Below are 19,382 nucleotides of genomic sequence, written 5' to 3'. Positions count from 1 at the left end.
TACGGTGCAGAGCTGTGTGTGTCCTGTATACGGTGCAGAGCTGTGTGTGTCCTGTATACGGTGCGGAGCTGTGTGTGTCCTGTATACGGTATACTGTGTGTCCTGTATACGGTGCAGAGCTGTGTGTGTCCTGTGTATACGGTGCAGAGCTGTGTGTGTCCTGTGTATACGGTGCAGAGCTGTGTGTGTCCTGTGTATACGGTGCAGAGCTGTGTGTGTCCTGTGTATACGGTGCAGAGCTGTGTGTGTCCTGTGTATACGGTGCAGAGCTGTGTGTGTCCTGTGTATACGGTGCAGAGCTGTGTGTGTCCTGTGTATACGGTGCAGAGCTGTGTGTGTCCTGTGTATACGGTGCAGAGCTGTGTGTGTCCTGTGTATACGGTGCAGAGCTGTGTGTGTCCTGTGTATACGGTGCAGAGCTGTGTGTGTCCTGTGTATACGGTGCAGAGCTGTGTGTGTCCTGTGTATACGGTGCAGAGCTGTGTGTGTCCTGTGTATACGGTGCAGAGCTGTGTGTGTCCTGTGTATACGGTGCAGAGCTGTGTGTGTCCTGTGTATACGGTGCAGAGCTGTGTGTGTGTCCTGTGTATACGGTGCAGAGCTGTGTGTGTCCTGTGTATACGGTGCAGAGCTGTGTGTGTGTCCTGTGTATACGGTGCAGAGCTGTGTTTGTGGTGTATACGGTGCAGAGCTGTGTGTGTCCTGTATACGGTGCAGAGCTGTGTGTGTCCTGTGTATACGGTGCGGAGCTGTTTGTGTCCTGTATACGGTGCAGAGCTGTGTGTGTCCTGTGTATACGGTGCAGAGCTGTGTGTGTCCTGTATACGGTGCAGAGCTGTGTGTGTCCTGTGTATACGGTGCAGAGCTGTGTGTGTCCTGTGTATACGGTGCAGAGCTGTGTGTGTCCTGTGTATACGGTGCAGAGCTGTGTGTGTGTCCTGTGTATACGGTGCAGAGCTGTGTGTGTCCTGTATACGGTGCAGAGCTGTGTGTGTCCTGTATACGGTGCAGAGCTGTGTGTGTTCTATATACGGTGCAGAGCTGTGTGTGTCCTGTATACGGTGCAGAGCTGTGTGTGTCCTGTATACGGTGCAGAGCTGTGTGTGTCCTGTATACGGTGCAGAGCTGTGTGTGTCCTGTATACGGTATACTGTGTGTCCTGTATACGGTGCAGAGCTGTGTTTGTGGTGTATACGGTGCAGAGCTGTGTGTGTCCTGTATACGGTGCAGAGCTGTGTGTGTCCTGTATACGGTGCAGAGCTGTGTGTGTCCTGTATACGGTGCAGAGCTGTGTGTGTCCTGTGTATACGGTGCAGAGCTGTGTTTGTGGTGTATACGGTGCAGAGCTGTGTGTGTCCTGTATACGGTGCAGAGCTGTGTGTGTCCTGTATACGGTGCAGAGCTGTGTGTGTCCTGTATACGGTGCAGAGCTGTGTGTGTCCTGTGTATACGGTGCAGAGCTGTGTTTGTGGTGTATACGGTGCAGAGCTGTGTGTGTCCTGTATACGGTGCAGAGCTGTGTGTGTCCTGTATACGGTGCAGAGCTGTGTGTGTCCTGTATACGGTGCAGAGCTGTGTGTGTCCTGTATACGGTATACTGTGTGTCCTGTATACGGTGCAGAGCTGTGTGTGTCCTGTGTATACGGTGCAGAGCTGTGTGTGTCCTGTGTATACGGTGCAGAGCTGTGTGTGTCCTGTGTATACGGTGCAGAGCTGTGTGTGTCCTGTGTATACGGTGCAGAGCTGTGTGTGTCCTGTGTATACGGTGCAGAGCTGTGTGTGTCCTGTGTATACGGTGCAGAGCTGTGTGTGTCCTGTGTATACGGTGCAGAGCTGTGTGTGTCCTGTGTATACGGTGCAGAGCTGTGTGTGTCCTGTGTATACGGTGCAGAGCTGTGTGTCCTGTATACGGTGCAGAGCTGTGTGTGTCCTGTGTATACGGTGCAGAGCTGTGTGTGTCCTGTATACGGTGCAGAGCTGTGTGTGTCCTGTGTATACGGTGCAGAGCTGTGTGTGTCCTGTGTATACAGTGCAGAGCTGTGTGTGTCCTGTGTATACGGTGCGGAGCTGTGTGTGTGTCCTGTATACGGTGCAGAGCTGTGTGTGTCCTGTGTATACGGTGCAGAGCTGTGTTTGTGGTGTATACGGTGCAGAGCTGTGTGTGTCCTGTATACGGTGCAGAGCTGTGTGTGTCCTGTATACGGTGCAGAGCTGTGTGTGTCCTGTGTATACGGTGCAGAGCTGTGTGTGTCCTGTGTATACGGTGCAGAGCTGTGTGTGTCCTGTGTATACGGTGCAGAGCTGTGTGTGTCCTGTATACGGTGCAGAGCTGTGTGTGTCCTGTATACGGTGCGGAGCTGTGTGTGTCCTGTATACGGTATACTGTGTGTCCTGTATACGGTGCAGAGCTGTGTGTGTCCTGTGTATACGGTGCAGAGCTGTGTGTGTCCTGTGTATACGGTGCAGAGCTGTGTGTGTCCTGTGTATACGGTGCAGAGCTGTGTGTGTCCTGTGTATACGGTGCAGAGCTGTGTGTGTCCTGTATACGGTGCAGAGCTGTGTGTGTCCTGTATACGGTATACTGTGCGTCCTGTATACGGTGCAGAGCTGTGTTTGTGGTGTATACGGTGCAGAGCTGTGTGTGTCCTGTATACGGTGCAGAGCTGTGTGTGTCCTGTATACGGTATACTGTGTGTCCTGTGTATACGGTGCAGAGCTGTGTGTGTCCTGTGTATACGGTGCAGAGCTGTGTGTGTCCTGTGTATACGGTGCAGAGCTGTGTGTGTCCTGTGTATACGGTGCAGAGCTGTGTGTGTCCTGTGTATACGGTGCAGAGCTGTGTGTGTCCTGTGTATACGGTGCAGAGCTGTGTGTGTCCTGTGTATACGGTGCAGAGCTGTGTGTGTCCTGTATACGGTGCAGAGCTGTGTGTGTCCTGTATACGGTGCAGAGCTGTGTGTGTCCTGTATACGGTGCAGAGCTGTGTGTGTCCTGTGTATACGGTGCAGAGCTGTGTGTGTCCTGTGTATACGGTGCAGAGCTGTGTGTGTCCTGTGTATACGGTGCAGAGCTGTGTGTGTCCTGTGTATACGGTGCAGAGCTGTGTGTGTCCTGTGTATACGGTGCAGAGCTGTGTGTGTCCTGTATACGGTGCAGAGCTGTGTGTGTCCTGTGTATACGGTGCGGAGCTGTTTGTGTCCTGTATACGGTGCGGAGCTGTGTGTGTTCTGTATACGGTGCAGAGCTGTGTGTGTCCTGTATACGGTGCAGAGCTGTGTGTGTCCTGTATACGGTGCAGAGCTGTGTGTGTCCTGTGTATACGGTGCAGAGCTGTGTGTGTCCTGTGTATACGGTGCAGAGCTGTGTGTGTCCTGTGTATACGGTGCAGAGCTGTGTGTGTCCTGTGTATACGGTGCAGAGCTGTGTGTGTGTCCTGTGTATACGGTGCAGAGCTGTGTGTGTCCTGTATACGGTGCAGAGCTGTGTGTGTCCTGTATACGGTGCAGAGCTGTGTGTGTTCTATATACGGTGCAGAGCTGTGTGTGTTCTATATACGGTGCAGAGCTGTGTGTGTCCTGTATACGGTGCAGAGCTGTGTTTGTGGTGTATACGGTGCAGAGCTGTGTGTGTCCTGTATACGGTGCAGAGCTGTGTGTGTCCTGTGTATACGGTGCAGAGCTGTGTTTGTGGTGTATACGGTGCAGAGCTGTGTTTGTGGTGTATACGGTGCAGAGCTGTGTGTGTCCTGTATACGGTGCAGAGCTGTGTGTGTCCTGTATACGGTGCAGAGCTGTGTGTGTCCTGTGTATACGGTGCAGAGCTGTGTTTGTGGTGTATACGGTGCAGAGCTGTGTGTGTCCTGTATACGGTGCAGAGCTGTGTGTGTCCTGTGTATACGGTGCAGAGCTGTGTGTGTCCTGTGTATACGGTGCAGAGCTGTGTGTGTCCTGTGTATACGGTGCAGAGCTGTGTGTGTCCTGTGTATACGGTGCAGAGCTGTGTGTGTCCTGTGTATACGGTGCAGAGCTGTGTGTGTCCTGTGTATACGGTGCAGAGCTGTGTGTGTCCTGTGTATACGGTGCAGAGCTGTGTGTGTCCTGTGTATACGGTGCAGAGCTGTGTGTCCTGTATACGGTGCAGAGCTGTGTGTGTCCTGTGTATACGGTGCAGAGCTGTGTGTGTCCTGTATACGGTGCAGAGCTGTGTGTGTCCTGTGTATACGGTGCAGAGCTGTGTGTGTCCTGTATACGGTGCAGAGCTGTGTGTGTCCTGTGTATACGGTGCAGAGCTGTGTGTGTCCTGTGTATACAGTGCAGAGCTGTGTGTGTCCTGTGTATACGGTGCGGAGCTGTGTGTGTGTCCTGTGTATACGGTGCAGAGCTGTGTGTGTCCTGTATACGGTGCAGAGGTGTGTGTGGCCTGTACCCGGTGCAGGGCTGTGTGTGTCCTGTATACGGTGCAGAGCTGTGTGTGTTCTGTATACGGTGCAGAGCTGTGTGTGTCCTGTACCCGGTGCAGGGCTGTGTGTGTCCTGTATACGGTGCAGAGCTGTGTGTGTCCTGTATACGGTGCAGGGCTGTGTGTGTCCTGTATACGGTGCAGAGCTGTGTGTGTCCTGTATGCGGTGCAGAGCTCTGTGTGTCCTGTGTATACGGTGCAGAGCTGTGTGTGTGTCCGGTATACGGTGCAGAGCTGTGTGTGTCCTGTGTATACGGTGCAGGCTGTGTGTGTCCTGTGTATACGGTGCAGAGCTGTGTGTGTCCTGTGTATACGGTGCAGAGCTGTGTGTGTCCTGTGTATACGGTGCAGAGCTGTGTGTGTCCTGTATACGGTGCAGAGCTGTGTGTGTCCTGTATACGGTGCAGAGCTGTGTGTGTCCTGTACCCGGTGCAGGGCTGTGTGTGTCCTGTATACGGTGCAGAGCTGTGTGTGGCCTGTACCCGGTGCAGAGCTGTGTGTGTCCTGTATACGGTGCAGAGCTGTGTGTGTCCTGTATACGGTGCGGAGCTGTGTGTGTCCTGTATACGGTGCAGGGCTGTGTGTGTCCTGTATACGGTGCAAAGCTGTGTGTGTCCTGTATACGGTGCAGAGCTGTGTGTGTCCTGTATACGGTATACTGTGTGTCCTGTATACGGTGCAGAGCTGTGTGTGTGGTGTATACGGTGCAGAGCTGTGTGTGTCCTGTGTATACGGTGCAGAGCTGTGTGTGTCCTGTATACGGTGCAGAGCTGTGTGTGTGGTGTATAGGGTGCAGAGCTGTGTGTGTCCTGTGTATACGGTGCAGAGCTGTGTGTGTCCTGTATACGGTGCAGTGCTGTGTGTGTCCTGTATACGGTATACTGTGTGTCCTGTATACGGTGCAGAGCTGTGTGTGTGGTGTATACGGTGCAGAGCTGTGTGTGTCCTGTGTATACGGTGCAGAGCTGTGTGTGTCCTGTATACGGTGCAGAGCTGTGTGTGTCCTGTATACGGTGTAGAGCTGTGTGTGTCCTGTGTATACGGTGCAGAGCTGTGTGTGTCCTGTATACGGTGCAGAGCTGTGTGTGTGGTGTATACGGTGCAGAGCTGTGTGTGTCCTGTGTATACGGTGCAGAGCTGTGTGTGTGTCCTGTATACGGTGCAGAGCTGTGTGTGTGTCCTGTGTATACGGTGCAGAGCTGTGTGTGTGTCCTGTGTATACGGTGCAGAGCTGTGTGTGTCCTGTGTATACGGTGCAGAGCTGTGTGTGTCCTGTATACGGTGCAGAGCTGTGTGTGTCCTGTGTATACGGTGCAGAGCTGTGTGTGTCCTGTATACGGTGCAGAGCTGTGTGTGTGGTGTATACGGTGCAGAGCTGTGTGTGTCCTGTGTATACGGTGCAGAGCTGTGTGTGTCCTGTGTATACGGTGCAGAGCTGTGTGTGTGGTGTATACGGTGCAGAGCTGTGTGTGTGGTGTATACGGTGTAGAGCTGTGTGTGTGTCCTGTATACGGTGTAGAGCTGTGTGTGTCCTGTGTATACGGTGCAGAGCTCTGTGTGTCCTGTATACGGTGCAGAGCTGTGTGTGGTGTATACGGTGCAGAGCTGTGTGTGTCCTGTATACGGTGCAGATCACATGCTGATGACATCATGCAGCTTCCTCATTGTCCTGTCGGCTCCTCCCCCTGTGGTCACATGGTGCAGCACAGTCATGTGACGCTCCCGGTAGTGATCCCGGTGGGTGAGGATGCTGCGGGGCGGCCGGGTGCTGGGGCGAGTCCCGGAGCGGTGCCAGGGGGCGGCTTTCCTGCAGGGCCTGGCCGTGGTGTGCGCATGCACCGCCCTGTCTGACCCCAGCTGGATCCTGGTGCAGGTGGAGGGTCACGACTATGTGTACGGAGCCGCATACATCCTGCACCTCGCCTGCAACCTGACCGAGACCGGTGAGACAACGGGGAGGGGCCTGTCACCATAGCAATGGCTACAGAGTCACATGACGCGCATGCTATCATCCGATCCATACCTGGGAAAGCTGGGTGACCTGCCTTGGATCCTGTCTCATAGTCGCACGCTGTATCCACATTCCCGGGCCTGTGGATGCATCGCTTGCCCTCTATGCTGTAGCAGTCAGGAGTCTGGGAAAACTGGGTGACTACATGACTTCCATAATATATCCTGTAGTTATCTCCTAGTCCAGAATGTCAGTCCTCTGTAGTATACAGCATCATATCAGGAGTCTGGGAAAGCTGGGTGATTACCTGGCTTCCATAATATATCCTGTAGTTATCTCCTACTCCAGAATGTCAGTCCACTCTAGTATACAGCGTCATGTCAGGAGTCTGGGAAAGCTGGGTGACTACATACCTTCCATTATATATCCTGTAGTTATCTCCTAGTCCAGAATATGAGTCCTTTCTTGTATACAGCGTCATGTCAGGATTCTGGGAAAGCTGGGTGACTACATAATATATCCTGCAGTTATCTCCTAGTCCAGAATGTGAGTCCTTTCTTGTATACAGCGTCATGTCAGGAGTCTGGGGAAGCTGGGTGACATCTTTGAGGGCTATGGATTTTAAGCTAGTGATCACCCAGCTTTTCCAGATCTGCCTGTTCATACAGATGAATAGTGAGTGGTGATATAAGTAGATGCATATCACATGCAGGACTTAGGGGAAGCTGGGTGACCTGAAGTACAGACCTAGCACATAGTCACCCATTTATCCTCAGTCCCAGGTGTGATTGTTTCCCATGTGTATCACTTACTCTTTATAAAGTGACATTCAGGATTCCGGGAAAGCTGGGTCACCTGCAGCATGGCTCTTGTCACACAGTGGCCCGCTTTTATCACAGTCTCGGGTGTGATTGTTACCCTTATGTATCACTTCCCCCTCTATAAAGTATCATGCAGGATTCTGGGAAAGCTGGGTGTCTGGTCTGGTCTTGCGCTGATATTTGTGTCGTTGTCAGGTCCACACAAGCTCCTGCACCGGGGCGGCCTGTACTCCCTGCTCCTGCTGACCGCCTGCTGCTACGTCAGCATCCTCCTCGGCCTGGCCGCCTTCCTGATGGACTTTCTGGGGACAAAGTACATGGGGATCAAGAAGCTGGCGGGGGTCCTGCTGCCCCCCATCCTGCACTTTACCACAGGTAATACACCTATACACAACACTCTGCATCTTGTCGTTTATTTCTGTACCTCTGCTTGCTGTCAGCGAGTCTGAAAAGCCGTCCTGACCTGATACTTCTCACAGCTGAGGGGTTGTTACAATTGTATCCAGCCTCTGAATACATCGGCACTTCTCTCCTGTGGAGTTGGTTTCTTGGAGGACATCAGTCTTCTGGATTTAACTGACACGAAGCAGAGATCCTGAATTATCCAGTCACCAGGAAAAGAGGGAGCTCCCTGGGATACAGGGAATGGATCTGCCCGGGGAATGGCGGGAGAATTTATACATCTTGTCGATTTGCTTGTAAATATATATTCTGTATATTTTTAGAAAAAATTCCTACAATGAAATCTAGAGGAGGGAGGAAGATGCTACTTCTTCTAAAGGGTTAATCGGATCAAATGAGTAGGATATAGTTGTATCTAAAGGGTTAATCTGCTAAAGGAGGAGTATACTGCCCCTTGTAGACACTGCAGACACTGCTGCTTGTAAAGGGTTAACCTGCTAGAGGAGGAGGAGGAGGACACTGTTGCTTTTAAAGGGTTAATCTGCTAGAGGAGGAGGAGGACACTGCTGCTTTTAAAGGGTTAATCTGCTAGAGGAGGAGGAGGACACTGCTGCTTTTAAAGGGTTAATCTGCTAGAGGAGGAGGAGGACACTGCTGCTTTTAAAGGGTTAATCTGCTAGAGGAGGAGGAGGAGGACACTGCTTCTTTTAAAGGGTTAATCTGCTAGAGGAGGAGGAGGACACTGCTGCTTTTAAAGGGTTAATCTGCTAGAGGAGGAGGAGGAGGACACTGCTGCTTGTAAAGGGTTAATCTGCTAGAGGAGGAGGAGGAGGACACTGCTGCTTGTAAAGGGTTAATCTGCTAGAGGAGGAGGAGGACACTGCTGCTTGTAAAGGGTTAATTTGCTAGAGGAGGAGGAGGACACTGCTGCTTGTAAAGGGTTAATTTGCTAGAGGAGGAGGAGGACACTGCTGTTTGTAAAGGGTTAATCTGCTAGAGGAGGGGGAGGACACTGCTGCTTGTAAAGGGTTAATCTGCTAGAGGAGGAGGACACTGCTGCTTGTAAAGGGTTAATCTGCTAGAGGAGGAGGACACTGCTGCTTGTAAAGGGTTAATCTGCTAGAGGAGGACACTGCTACATGTAAAGGGTTAATCTGCTAGAGGAGGAGGAGGACACTGCTGCTTGTAAAGGGTTAATCTGCTAGAGGAGGAGGACACTGCTACATGTAAAGGGTTAATCTGCTAGAGGAGGAGGAGGACACTGCTGCTTGTAAAGGGTTAATCTGCTAGAGGAGGAGGACACTGCTGCTTGTAAAGGGTTAATCTGCTAGAGGAGGAGGACACTGCTGCTTGTAAAGGGTTAATCTGCTAGAGGAGGAGGAGGATACTGCTGCTTGTAAAGGGTTAATCTGCTACAGGAGGAGGACACTGCTGCTTGTAAAGAGTTAATCTGCTAGAGGAGGAGGAGGACACTGCTACTTGTAGAGGGTTAATCTGCTAGAGGAGGAGGAGGACACTGCTGCTTGTAAAGGGTTAATCTGCTAGAGGAGGAGGAGGACACTGCTGCTTGTATAGGGTTAATACAGAAAAAACTATCACAAAGATACTTTTGTGAAATCAGCTCACCCTCTCCGTTTGAACAATCCTCTTGGTCTTGACTCTGGACACTCCAGCACGGACAAACCTCGGTCACAGGTGCAGGCAGCATTAGACAGGAAAAAGAACTATTTCCAGCTGGACATCAGACGTCAGTTTTTAGGATAAAAAGTAGCAAAATTTTATTTGAAATCCATTAAAAAGGAGTACAATGGTACATGACACAGCATAAGGAATAAAAAATAGCATTAAAGCTAATCTGCTAGAGGAGGAGGAGGACACTGCTGCTTGTAAAGGGTTAATCTGCTAGAGGAGGAGGAGGACACTGCTGCTTGTAAAGGGTTAATCTGCTAGAGGAGGAGGAGGAAACTGCTGCTTGTAAAGGGTTAATCTGCTAGAGGAGGAGGACACTGCTACATGTAAAGGGTTAATCTAGAGGAGGAGGACACTGCTGCTTGTAAAGGGTTAATCTGCTAGAGGAGGAGGACACTGCTGCTTGTAAAGGGTTAATCTAGAGGAGGAGGACACTGCTGCTTGTAAAGGGTTAATCTGCTAGAGGAGGAGGACACTGCTGCTTGTAAAGGGTTAATCTGCTAGAGGAGGAGGACACTGCTGCTTGTAAAGGGTTAATCTGCTAGAGGAGGAGGACACTGCTACTTGTAAAGGGTTAATCTGCTAGAGGAGGAGGACACTGCTACTTGTAAAGGGTTAATCTGCTAGAGGAGGAGGAGGACACTGCTACTTGTAGAGGGTTAATCTGCTAGAGGAGGAGGACACTGCTACTTGTAGAGGGTTAATCTGCTAGAGGAGGAGGACACTGCTACTTGTAGAGGGTTAATCTGCTAGAGGAGGAGGAGGACACTGCTACTTGTAGAGGGTTAATCTGCTAGAGGAGGAGGAGGAGGAGGACACTGCTACTTGTAGAGGGTTAATCTGCTAGAGGAGGAGGAGGACACTGCTGCTTGTAAAGGGTTAATCTGCTAGAGGAGGAGGAGGACACTGCTGCTTGTAAAGGGTTAATTTGCTAGAGGAGGAGGAGGACACTGCTGTTTGTAAAGGGTTAATCTGCTAGAGGAGGGGGAGGACACTGCTGCTTGTAAAGGGTTAATCTGCTAGAGGAGGAGGACACTGCTGCTTGTAAAGGGTTAATCTGCTAGAGGAGGAGGACACTGCTGCTTGTAAAGGGTTAATCTGCTAGAGGAGGACACTGCTACATGTAAAGGGTTAATCTGCTAGAGGAGGAGGAGGACACTGCTGCTTGTAAAGGGTTAATCTGCTAGAGGAGGAGGACACTGCTACATGTAAAGGGTTAATCTGCTAGAGGAGGAGGAGGACACTGCTGCTTGTAAAGGGTTAATCTGCTAGAGGAGGAGGACACTGCTGCTTGTAAAGGGTTAATCTGCTAGAGGAGGAGGACACTGCTGCTTGTAAAGGGTTAATCTGCTAGAGGAGGAGGAGGATACTGCTGCTTGTAAAGGGTTAATCTGCTACAGGAGGAGGACACTGCTGCTTGTAAAGAGTTAATCTGCTAGAGGAGGAGGAGGACACTGCTACTTGTAGAGGGTTAATCTGCTAGAGGAGGAGGAGGACACTGCTGCTTGTAAAGGGTTAATCTGCTAGAGGAGGAGGAGGACACTGCTGCTTGTATAGGGTTAATACAGAAAAAACTATCACAAAGATACTTTTGTGAAATCAGCTCACCCTCTCCGTTTGAACAATCCTCTTGGTCTTGACTCTGGACACTCCAGCACGGACAAACCTCGGTCACAGGTGCAGGCAGCATTAGACAGGAAAAAGAACTATTTCCAGCTGGACATCAGACGTCAGTTTTTAGGATAAAAAGTAGCAAAATTTTATTTGAAATCCATTAAAAAGGAGTACAATGGTACATGACACAGCATAAGGAATAAAAAATAGCATTAAAGCTAATCTGCTAGAGGAGGAGGAGGACACTGCTGCTTGTAAAGGGTTAATCTGCTAGAGGAGGAGGAGGACACTGCTGCTTGTAAAGGGTTAATCTGCTAGAGGAGGAGGAGGAAACTGCTGCTTGTAAAGGGTTAATCTGCTAGAGGAGGAGGACACTGCTACATGTAAAGGGTTAATCTAGAGGAGGAGGACACTGCTGCTTGTAAAGGGTTAATCTGCTAGAGGAGGAGGACACTGCTGCTTGTAAAGGGTTAATCTAGAGGAGGAGGACACTGCTGCTTGTAAAGGGTTAATCTGCTAGAGGAGGAGGACACTGCTGCTTGTAAAGGGTTAATCTGCTAGAGGAGGAGGACACTGCTGCTTGTAAAGGGTTAATCTGCTAGAGGAGGAGGACACTGCTACTTGTAAAGGGTTAATCTGCTAGAGGAGGAGGACACTGCTACTTGTAAAGGGTTAATCTGCTAGAGGAGGAGGAGGACACTGCTACTTGTAGAGGGTTAATCTGCTAGAGGAGGAGGACACTGCTACTTGTAGAGGGTTAATCTGCTAGAGGAGGAGGACACTGCTACTTGTAGAGGGTTAATCTGCTAGAGGAGGAGGAGGACACTGCTACTTGTAGAGGGTTAATCTGCTAGAGGAGGAGGAGGAGGAGGACACTGCTACTTGTAGAGGGTTAATCTGCTAGAGGAGGAGGAGGACACTGCTGCTTGTAAAGGGTTAATCTGCTAGAGGAGGAGGAGGACACTGCTGCTTGTAAAGGGTTAATCTGCTAGAGGAGGAGGAGGACACTGCTGCTTGTAAAGGGTTAATCTGCTAGAGGAGGAGGAGGACACTGCTACTTGTAGGGGGTTAATCTGCTAGAGGAGGAGGACACTGCTGCTTGTAAAGGGTTAATCTGCTAGAGGAGGAGGAGGAGGACACTGCTGCCTGTAAAGGGTTAATCTGCTAGAGGAGGAGGACACTGCTGCTTGTAAAGGGTTAATCTGCTAGAGGAGGAGGAGGACACTGCTACTTGTAGAGGGTTAATCTGCTAGAGGAGGAGGAGGAGGACACTGCTACTTGTAGAGGGTTAATCTGCTAGAGGAGGAGTATACCTGCAGATTTAACTCCTTGAGAGTAGACCTCTTTCTTCTCATGTAGTGGTATCACACAGGCAGTACACAATCTTCACACCGGGTGTCGCTGTTACCCACATTTTTGGATCGGGGTCACATGATCTTCTCATGGTTCTCTCTCTCCCGTTTTCTGGCAGTGCTGTCCTCAGCCGGGTCGGTGGCCACCTGTACCTACCTCTACCTGGTCCTGTACCATGAAGTGCACTTCCAGCTCATCACGTCTCCTGCGAGCACCCTGTCCCTGGGCGAGAGTTACTATTTCGCTATTTGCGCCTGTATGGCGTCCGTCGCTGCCAGCGCCCTCAGCGTGTCCTATGCCCGGCAGTACCGCAGGGAGAATGGGACCATCATGGCTACAACCCAAACTGAGGAAAGCTCCCCGCTCCTGCAGGAACCAGAGACCCCCGAGACCCCGGAGGAGTATGGATGAGCCCCCCGCCGGGGAGCGATAATCTGCACGGGTGTCAGTGTTATGTGTGTGCACGGTGTCATGTAGGATTCAGACCGTACCACTAGCTTATGTTTTATACTAGTAATTACATGTGTTTTATCGACCAATGAGAGCGCAGTATTAGGCTTGGGGAGTTCCTGGGGGCACAGAGAACAGATTATCGCCCTGACACATGTATATGTCATAACATTACCCCCCCTAGAAAATAGGGAGATGTCCGAGAGCAGAATTGTTCTAGATTTCCAGGACAACCAATCAGAAACCAGCTTTTATTTTCCCATAGCGGTTAAGAAAATGAAAGCTGATCTCTGATTGGTTTCCATGGGCAACTAGAACAGTTTAATCTGATAAATCTCCCCCTATGTATATATGTATCTCCACTGTAACAGACTACAAACAAACCCTGTGTAGTCAGATGCTCCTCTCCCGCTACACCACGGAGGAGGAAGCAGGATACACACAGGGGAACCACGAGGATATAGTGGTGCGCACCGGAGCTGAAAACACAAAACGGCAAAAAGTTACAATTAGTTTTATTTATTATGTCATTGGGAGGTTTTTTTTCGTCCTTCAGATACATTGGAGCAATAAAACATTTTGCAAAACAGTTGACTCCCTTCAGTTATTTTGGTTTTCAAGACCTCTGCTTGCTGTGATGAATGAGACTGAAATTATCTCTGTGTTATCTCTGACGGACCGAGCTTTTTTTTTTTTCCATTGAATGACTGATTGTATCATACGGAATTGGGGATGAAAGGAATTCTACAGCGACATCATGAAACCCAACATTCTACTATTAAAAACTACATTTCGTCCTAAAAAAACAAGAAACCAAACTCCTCTCCACCTCCATCCAAGTTCTAATCTCTTCTCCAGTCATTACTCAGTTTATACCCAAACTTTTCCAAAATCCAAAAGCTTCCATGAAATAATTTCCTTGCTTTCCCCATATAGAGGCTCTATCAGAGCTGCATCTGCCATGAGGCAACATGAAAGTCTTGCCTCAGGCGGCAGATAGCAGCTTCCTGAGGGGGGCAGCAGAGCACAACCTGACAGTGTAGGTGGACCCAACCCAACAGCAGGTGGACCTGAGGTGCACGCTTATAGAACTGCCCCTACAATAAGTCCCTGCGGTAGAGCCGGTGTCCCAACTACCAGTAAACCGAGCAGGAGAAGCTGCTGATTGATGGCGTGTACGTTCCGTGCAGGGGAGTGGCTAATCCGTACTTCCAAATTGGATGGAGCCAGACAGAATCCTCCTCCCCTATCTAGTACCTGACTCATTGGGGCTCATTTACTTACTCGGTCCAGTCGCAATCCAGCGGTGCGTTCTCCAACGAGGATTTGGGTTCTGCCGGGATTCACTAAGGTTGTGCGCTCAATGTCCACCAGGTGTCGCTGCTGCGCTGAGGTCCGCCGGAGTTCACCTTCTTCTCTTCGGTGCATGTAAGTGCGTGTCAAGCGACACAAATTCTTATTTAAATATCGCGTTTTTTCCGAATCCGTCAGGTTTTCCGAAGGCCACGCCCCTCGATTTCCATCACGTGCAAGCTGGCACGGATGCAACAAAATCCGATCACGTGCGCCAAAAACCTGAGGCATTTTAGGGAAAAACGTTGCAAATCGGTTATATTCGGGAAACCCGGCGATTCAGCCCCTTATTAAATGAGCCCCATTGTGTCTTGTCGAAAGGAAGTTGCAGTGACACAGCCAATCAGAGGCTAGCCCAGTGTGACCGCCCCTTCCTGTAGAATAACGATAATCGGTTTGGATACCTTGTGCTCGGGCCTCGAGATATTAGGCGTAGAGAGGAGCGGACCCATTGGTCGGCGTTTGGGTACGGCCGCCTGACACGGACATATTTCCATGTTGGTGGCAAATTGATATAAGATCAGAGCACAGCTGTGTGAGGACGTGGCCACATCACACTTAACTGCAACATAGAATTGTAGCAAAACCTCAGCAGTGAAACCTCTTGGGCTACTTTCACCCTAATGTTAGTCCATCATATCAGAGGGGATGAGCCGCTCTAGTGGGATCTGACCCGTACTTAACTGGCTAAAACATGAACTATAACATGTATTACACCCAGCTTTCCCAGACTCCTGAATGTAATTTCTTACTATCTAGGGAGAGATGCTTCCTCTACTCCCATATTGTTGTATGATCAGGTTTAGTATAGACATAACAACAGGAGCCTATAATGGCAAATAAATAGTAAGTCACTCAGCTTTCCCAGGCTCCTGAATGTCATTTCCTACCAACTAGGGAGAGATGCTTCCTCTACTCCCATATCATTGTATAATCAGTATCAGTATAGAAATAACAATAGGAACCTTTAATGGAAAATATATAATAAGTCACTCAGCTTTCCTAGACCCCTGAATGTAATTTCCCACTGTCTAGGTAGAGATGCTTCCTCTACTTTCATATTACTGCACAATCATAATCAGTATAGACATAACAATAGGACACATTAATGGCATCTATATAGTAAGTCACTCAGCTTTCCCAGGCTCCTGAATGTGTTTTCCGTTTGTGTTTAACACAGAGGATCTATTATCCAGGACCCTTAAAAAGAGATGCATAGAGGCAGCTATACCGGCAGCAGTATGTACAGTCACCCAGCTTGAGTCACCAGATAGATCTGAAATAAAATATGGTGAAACATTGAAAATAGTGATTGTATATAGTCACCCAGCTTTTCTAGAAGCTTGAAAAATGCAGCAATATTTCCTACTAATGAGTCATCTCCTCTTGTTCCCTGCATTATCAGGCACAATGTAGGATTGTAGATTAGTCAGTGTGGGGAGCATCAGGGAAGCCCTTTACACCCAGCTTTTTTAGAATCCTGAATAGCAAGACTTCCTGTTTTAGAAGGTCTTCTGCTCTTGTATTGCTGCATACACAACGCTAGGACAGCTGCTGACCAGTCTTGTGGATTATGTAGTGCCAGGCATATTGGTAGTCACCCAGCTTTTCCAGAGTACTGAATAGTACACCTGCCCCTATATATATGCGCAATGTACCTGCCTGTCTGTAGTAATGCTGAATAACTGGGCAGGTCATCCTAGAGGATGAGATGAAAGAAGGAAACCCCTGCGGTAGCTATAATTGTCACATGATCACCCAGCTTTCCCAGGGACAGATAACGCTTGATGGCAGTTTGTACAGGCGGAGCTGGTACCATTAGGGTGCAGTAATAAGCGAGACGTCGCGCCTCGTCCTGACATGATGTGAGTTTTCCTACATGTCACTCGACGCGCAGAACTAATTGTGTAATTAGAGGATGAGATTAGATTAAGATTATGATGAAGACTCCGACAGAGGATGGAACAGGGAAAAACTCTGATGGGGGTTATACTACACAACTGGAGCAACACCGAGCCCTCAACACAAAAAACTATAGCTCTAACTTTCTATCCAGCTACACATACCTGCTCATGGGAAAGCTGGGTGATCAAGAAAGTCAATGTTACAGCCTCTAAAAGGGATTGTTTGATGTGTTTAATCATCCTCGTGGCAGATGGATCCATTTATACTGTACTATGGCAGGTATATTGTATACACAGGCAGATCTGTTATTCAGGAGTATGGAAAAGCTGGGTGAGTAGCTCTTCCACTACATAATGTACAAGACATGAGAACATTTATTCTTGAGCTACAGATGGTTAATGTTCCTGACTATGCAGCAATACAGACGCAGAGGACTCATCACTATATAATCTTGCCATTCAGGCTTCTGGAAAAGCTGGGTCAACATGCAAATGGTTGCAATGGGATTCACACTCACTTCCCTATAGTCTATATATTGTAGATCTGCCACATTATGCAACAGATCTTCAGCAGAGAGCTATATCCTAGCAAGCCTTGCTGTCCAGGCTTCTGGAAAAGCTGGGTGACTAACTCTATGGCTTTACTGCAGTTCTACATTGCAGATCTGCCTGATCATATAGCGACATCAGAGCAATGTATGGACAGGGGTAGGGGGACGCCACATGACCACAAGTAACGCACATCTATACCCCCAGCCAAGGACACTGTGGATCAAATACTCCTTCTACACAGAGGGAGGTATTATAGTAGGTATATTCCTGTACATAGGGGGCAGTATTATAGTAGTTATATTCTTGTACATAGGGGCATTATTATAGTAGTTATATTCCTGTACATAGGAGGCAGTATCATAGTAGTTATATTCTTGTACATAGGGGGCAGTATTATAGTAGTTATATTCTTGTACATAGGGGGCAGTATTATAGTAGTTATATTCCTGTACATAGGGGGCAGTATTATAGTAGTTATATTCTTGTACATAGGGGCAGTATTATAGTAGTTATATTCCTGTACATAGGGAGCAGTATTGTAGTAGTTATATTCTTGTACATAGGAGGCCGTATTATAGTAGTTATATTCCTGTACATAGGGAGCAGTATTATAGTAGTTATATTCCTGTACATAGGGGGCAGTATTATAGTAGTTATATTCCTGTACATAGGGGACAGTATTATAGTAGTTATATTCTTGTACATAGGGGGCAGTATTATAGTAGTTATATTCTTGTACATAGGGGGCAGTATTATAGTAGTTCTATTCTTGTACATAGGGGGCAGTATTATAGTAGTTATATTCCTGTACATAGGGGGCAGTATTATAGTAGTTATATTCCTGTACATAGGGAGCAGTATTGTAGTAGTTATATTCTTGTACATAGGGGGCAGTATTATAGTAGTTATATTCCTGTACATAGGGGGCAGTATTATAGTAGTTATATTCTTGTACATAGGGGGCAGTATTATAGTAGTTATATTCTTGTACATAGGGGGCAGTATTAAAGTAGTTATATTCTTGTACATAGGGGGTAGTATTATAGTAGTTATATTCTTGTATATAGGGGCAGTATTATAGTAGTTCTATTCTTATACATAGGGGGCAGTATTATAGTAGTTATATTCCTGTACATAGGGGGAGTATTATAGTAGTTATATTCTTGTACATAGGGGGCAGTATTATAGTAGTTATATTCTTGTACATAGAGAGCAGTATTATAGTAGTTATATTCTTATACATAGGGGGCAGTATTATAGTAGTTATATTCTTGTACATAGGGGGCAGTATTATAGTAGTTATATTCTTGTACATAGGGGGCAGTATTATAGTAGTTATATTCTTGTACATAGGGGGCAGTATTATAGTAGTTATATTCTTGTACATAGGGGGCAGTATTATAGTAGTTATATTCTTGTACATAGGGGGCAGTATTATAGTAGTTATATTCTTGTACATAGGGGGCAGTGTTATAGTAGTTATATTCTTGTACATAGGGGGCAGTATTATAGTAGTTATATTCTTGTACATAGGGGGCAGTATTATAGTAGTTATATTCTTGTACATAGGGGTAGTATTATAGTAGTTATATTCCTGTAGATAGGGGGCAGTATTATAGTAGTTATATTCCTGTAGATAGGGGGCAGTATTATAGTAGTTATATTCCTGTACATAGGGGGTAGTTATATTCTTGTACATAGGGGGCAGTATTATAGTAGTTCTATTCTTGTACATAGGGGGCAGTATTATAGTAGTTATATTCCTGTACATAGGGGGCAGTATTATAGTAGTTATATTCCTGTACATAGGGAGCAGTATTGTAGTAGTTATATTCTTGTACATAGGGGGCAGTATTATAGTAGTTATATTCCTGTACATAGGGGGCAGTATTATAGTAGTTATATTCTTGTACATAGGGGGCAGTATTATAGTAGTTATATTCTTGTACATAGGGGGCAGTATTAAAGTAGTTATATTCTTGTACATAGGGGGTAGTATTATAGTAGTTATATTCTTGTATATAGGGGCAGTATTATAGTAGTTCTATTCTTATACATAGGGGGCAGTATTATAGTAGTTATATTCCTGTACATAGGGGGAGTATTATAGTAGTTATATTCTTGTACATAGGGGGCAGTATTATAGTAGTTATATTCTTGTACATAGGGGGCAGTATTATAGTAGTTATATTCTTGTACATAGGGGGCAGTGTTATAGTAGTTATATTCTTGTACATAGGGGGCAGTATTATAGTAGTTATATTCTTGTACATAGGGGGCAGTATTATAGTAGTTATATTCTTGTACATAGGGGTAGTATTATAGTAGTTATATTCCTGTAGATAGGGGGCAGTATTATAGTAGTTATATTCCTGTAGATAGGGGGCAGTATTATAGTAGTTATATTCCTGTACATAGGGGGCAGTATTATAGTAGTTATATTCTTGTACATAGGGGGCAGTATTATAGTAGTTATATTCTTGTACATAGGGGGCAGTATTATAGTAGTTATATTCTTGTACATAGGGGGCAGTATTATAGTAGTTATATTCTTGTACATAGGGGGCAGTATTATAGTAGTTATATTCCTGTACATAGGGGGCAGTATTATAGTAGTAATATTCATGTACATAGGGGGCAGTATTATAGTAGTAATATTCTTGTACATAGGGGGCAGTATTATAGTAGTTATATTCCTGTACATAGGGGGCAGTATTATAGTAGTTATATTCTTGTACATAGGAGGCAGTATTATAGTAGTTATATTCTTGTACATAGGGGGCAGTGTTATAGTAGTTATATTCTTGTACATAGGGGGCAGTATTATAGTAGTTA

General features: G+C 47.3%; 1 protein-coding gene across 1 annotated transcript; it reads left to right on the top strand.

Moving 5' to 3' along the window:
* Positions 1 to 6,148: 6,148 nt before the first annotated feature.
* LOC140082946 (transmembrane protein 127-like) lies at positions 6,149 to 13,327 on the top strand. The gene is made up of 3 exons (XM_072126342.1): positions 6,149 to 6,401; positions 7,426 to 7,605; positions 12,407 to 13,327. The coding sequence occupies exons 1-3, from the start codon at positions 6,206 to 6,208 to the stop codon at positions 12,697 to 12,699; spliced, it is 669 nt and encodes a 222-aa protein (XP_071982443.1). The 5' UTR covers positions 6,149 to 6,205; the 3' UTR covers positions 12,700 to 13,327.
* Positions 13,328 to 19,382: the final 6,055 nt, after the last annotated feature.

This window comes from Engystomops pustulosus, chromosome 1 (assembly GCF_040894005.1).
Source record: "Engystomops pustulosus chromosome 1, aEngPut4.maternal, whole genome shotgun sequence".
Lineage (NCBI taxonomy): Eukaryota > Metazoa > Chordata > Amphibia > Anura > Leptodactylidae > Engystomops > Engystomops pustulosus.
This window is presented reverse-complemented; position numbering and strand designations above follow the sequence as displayed.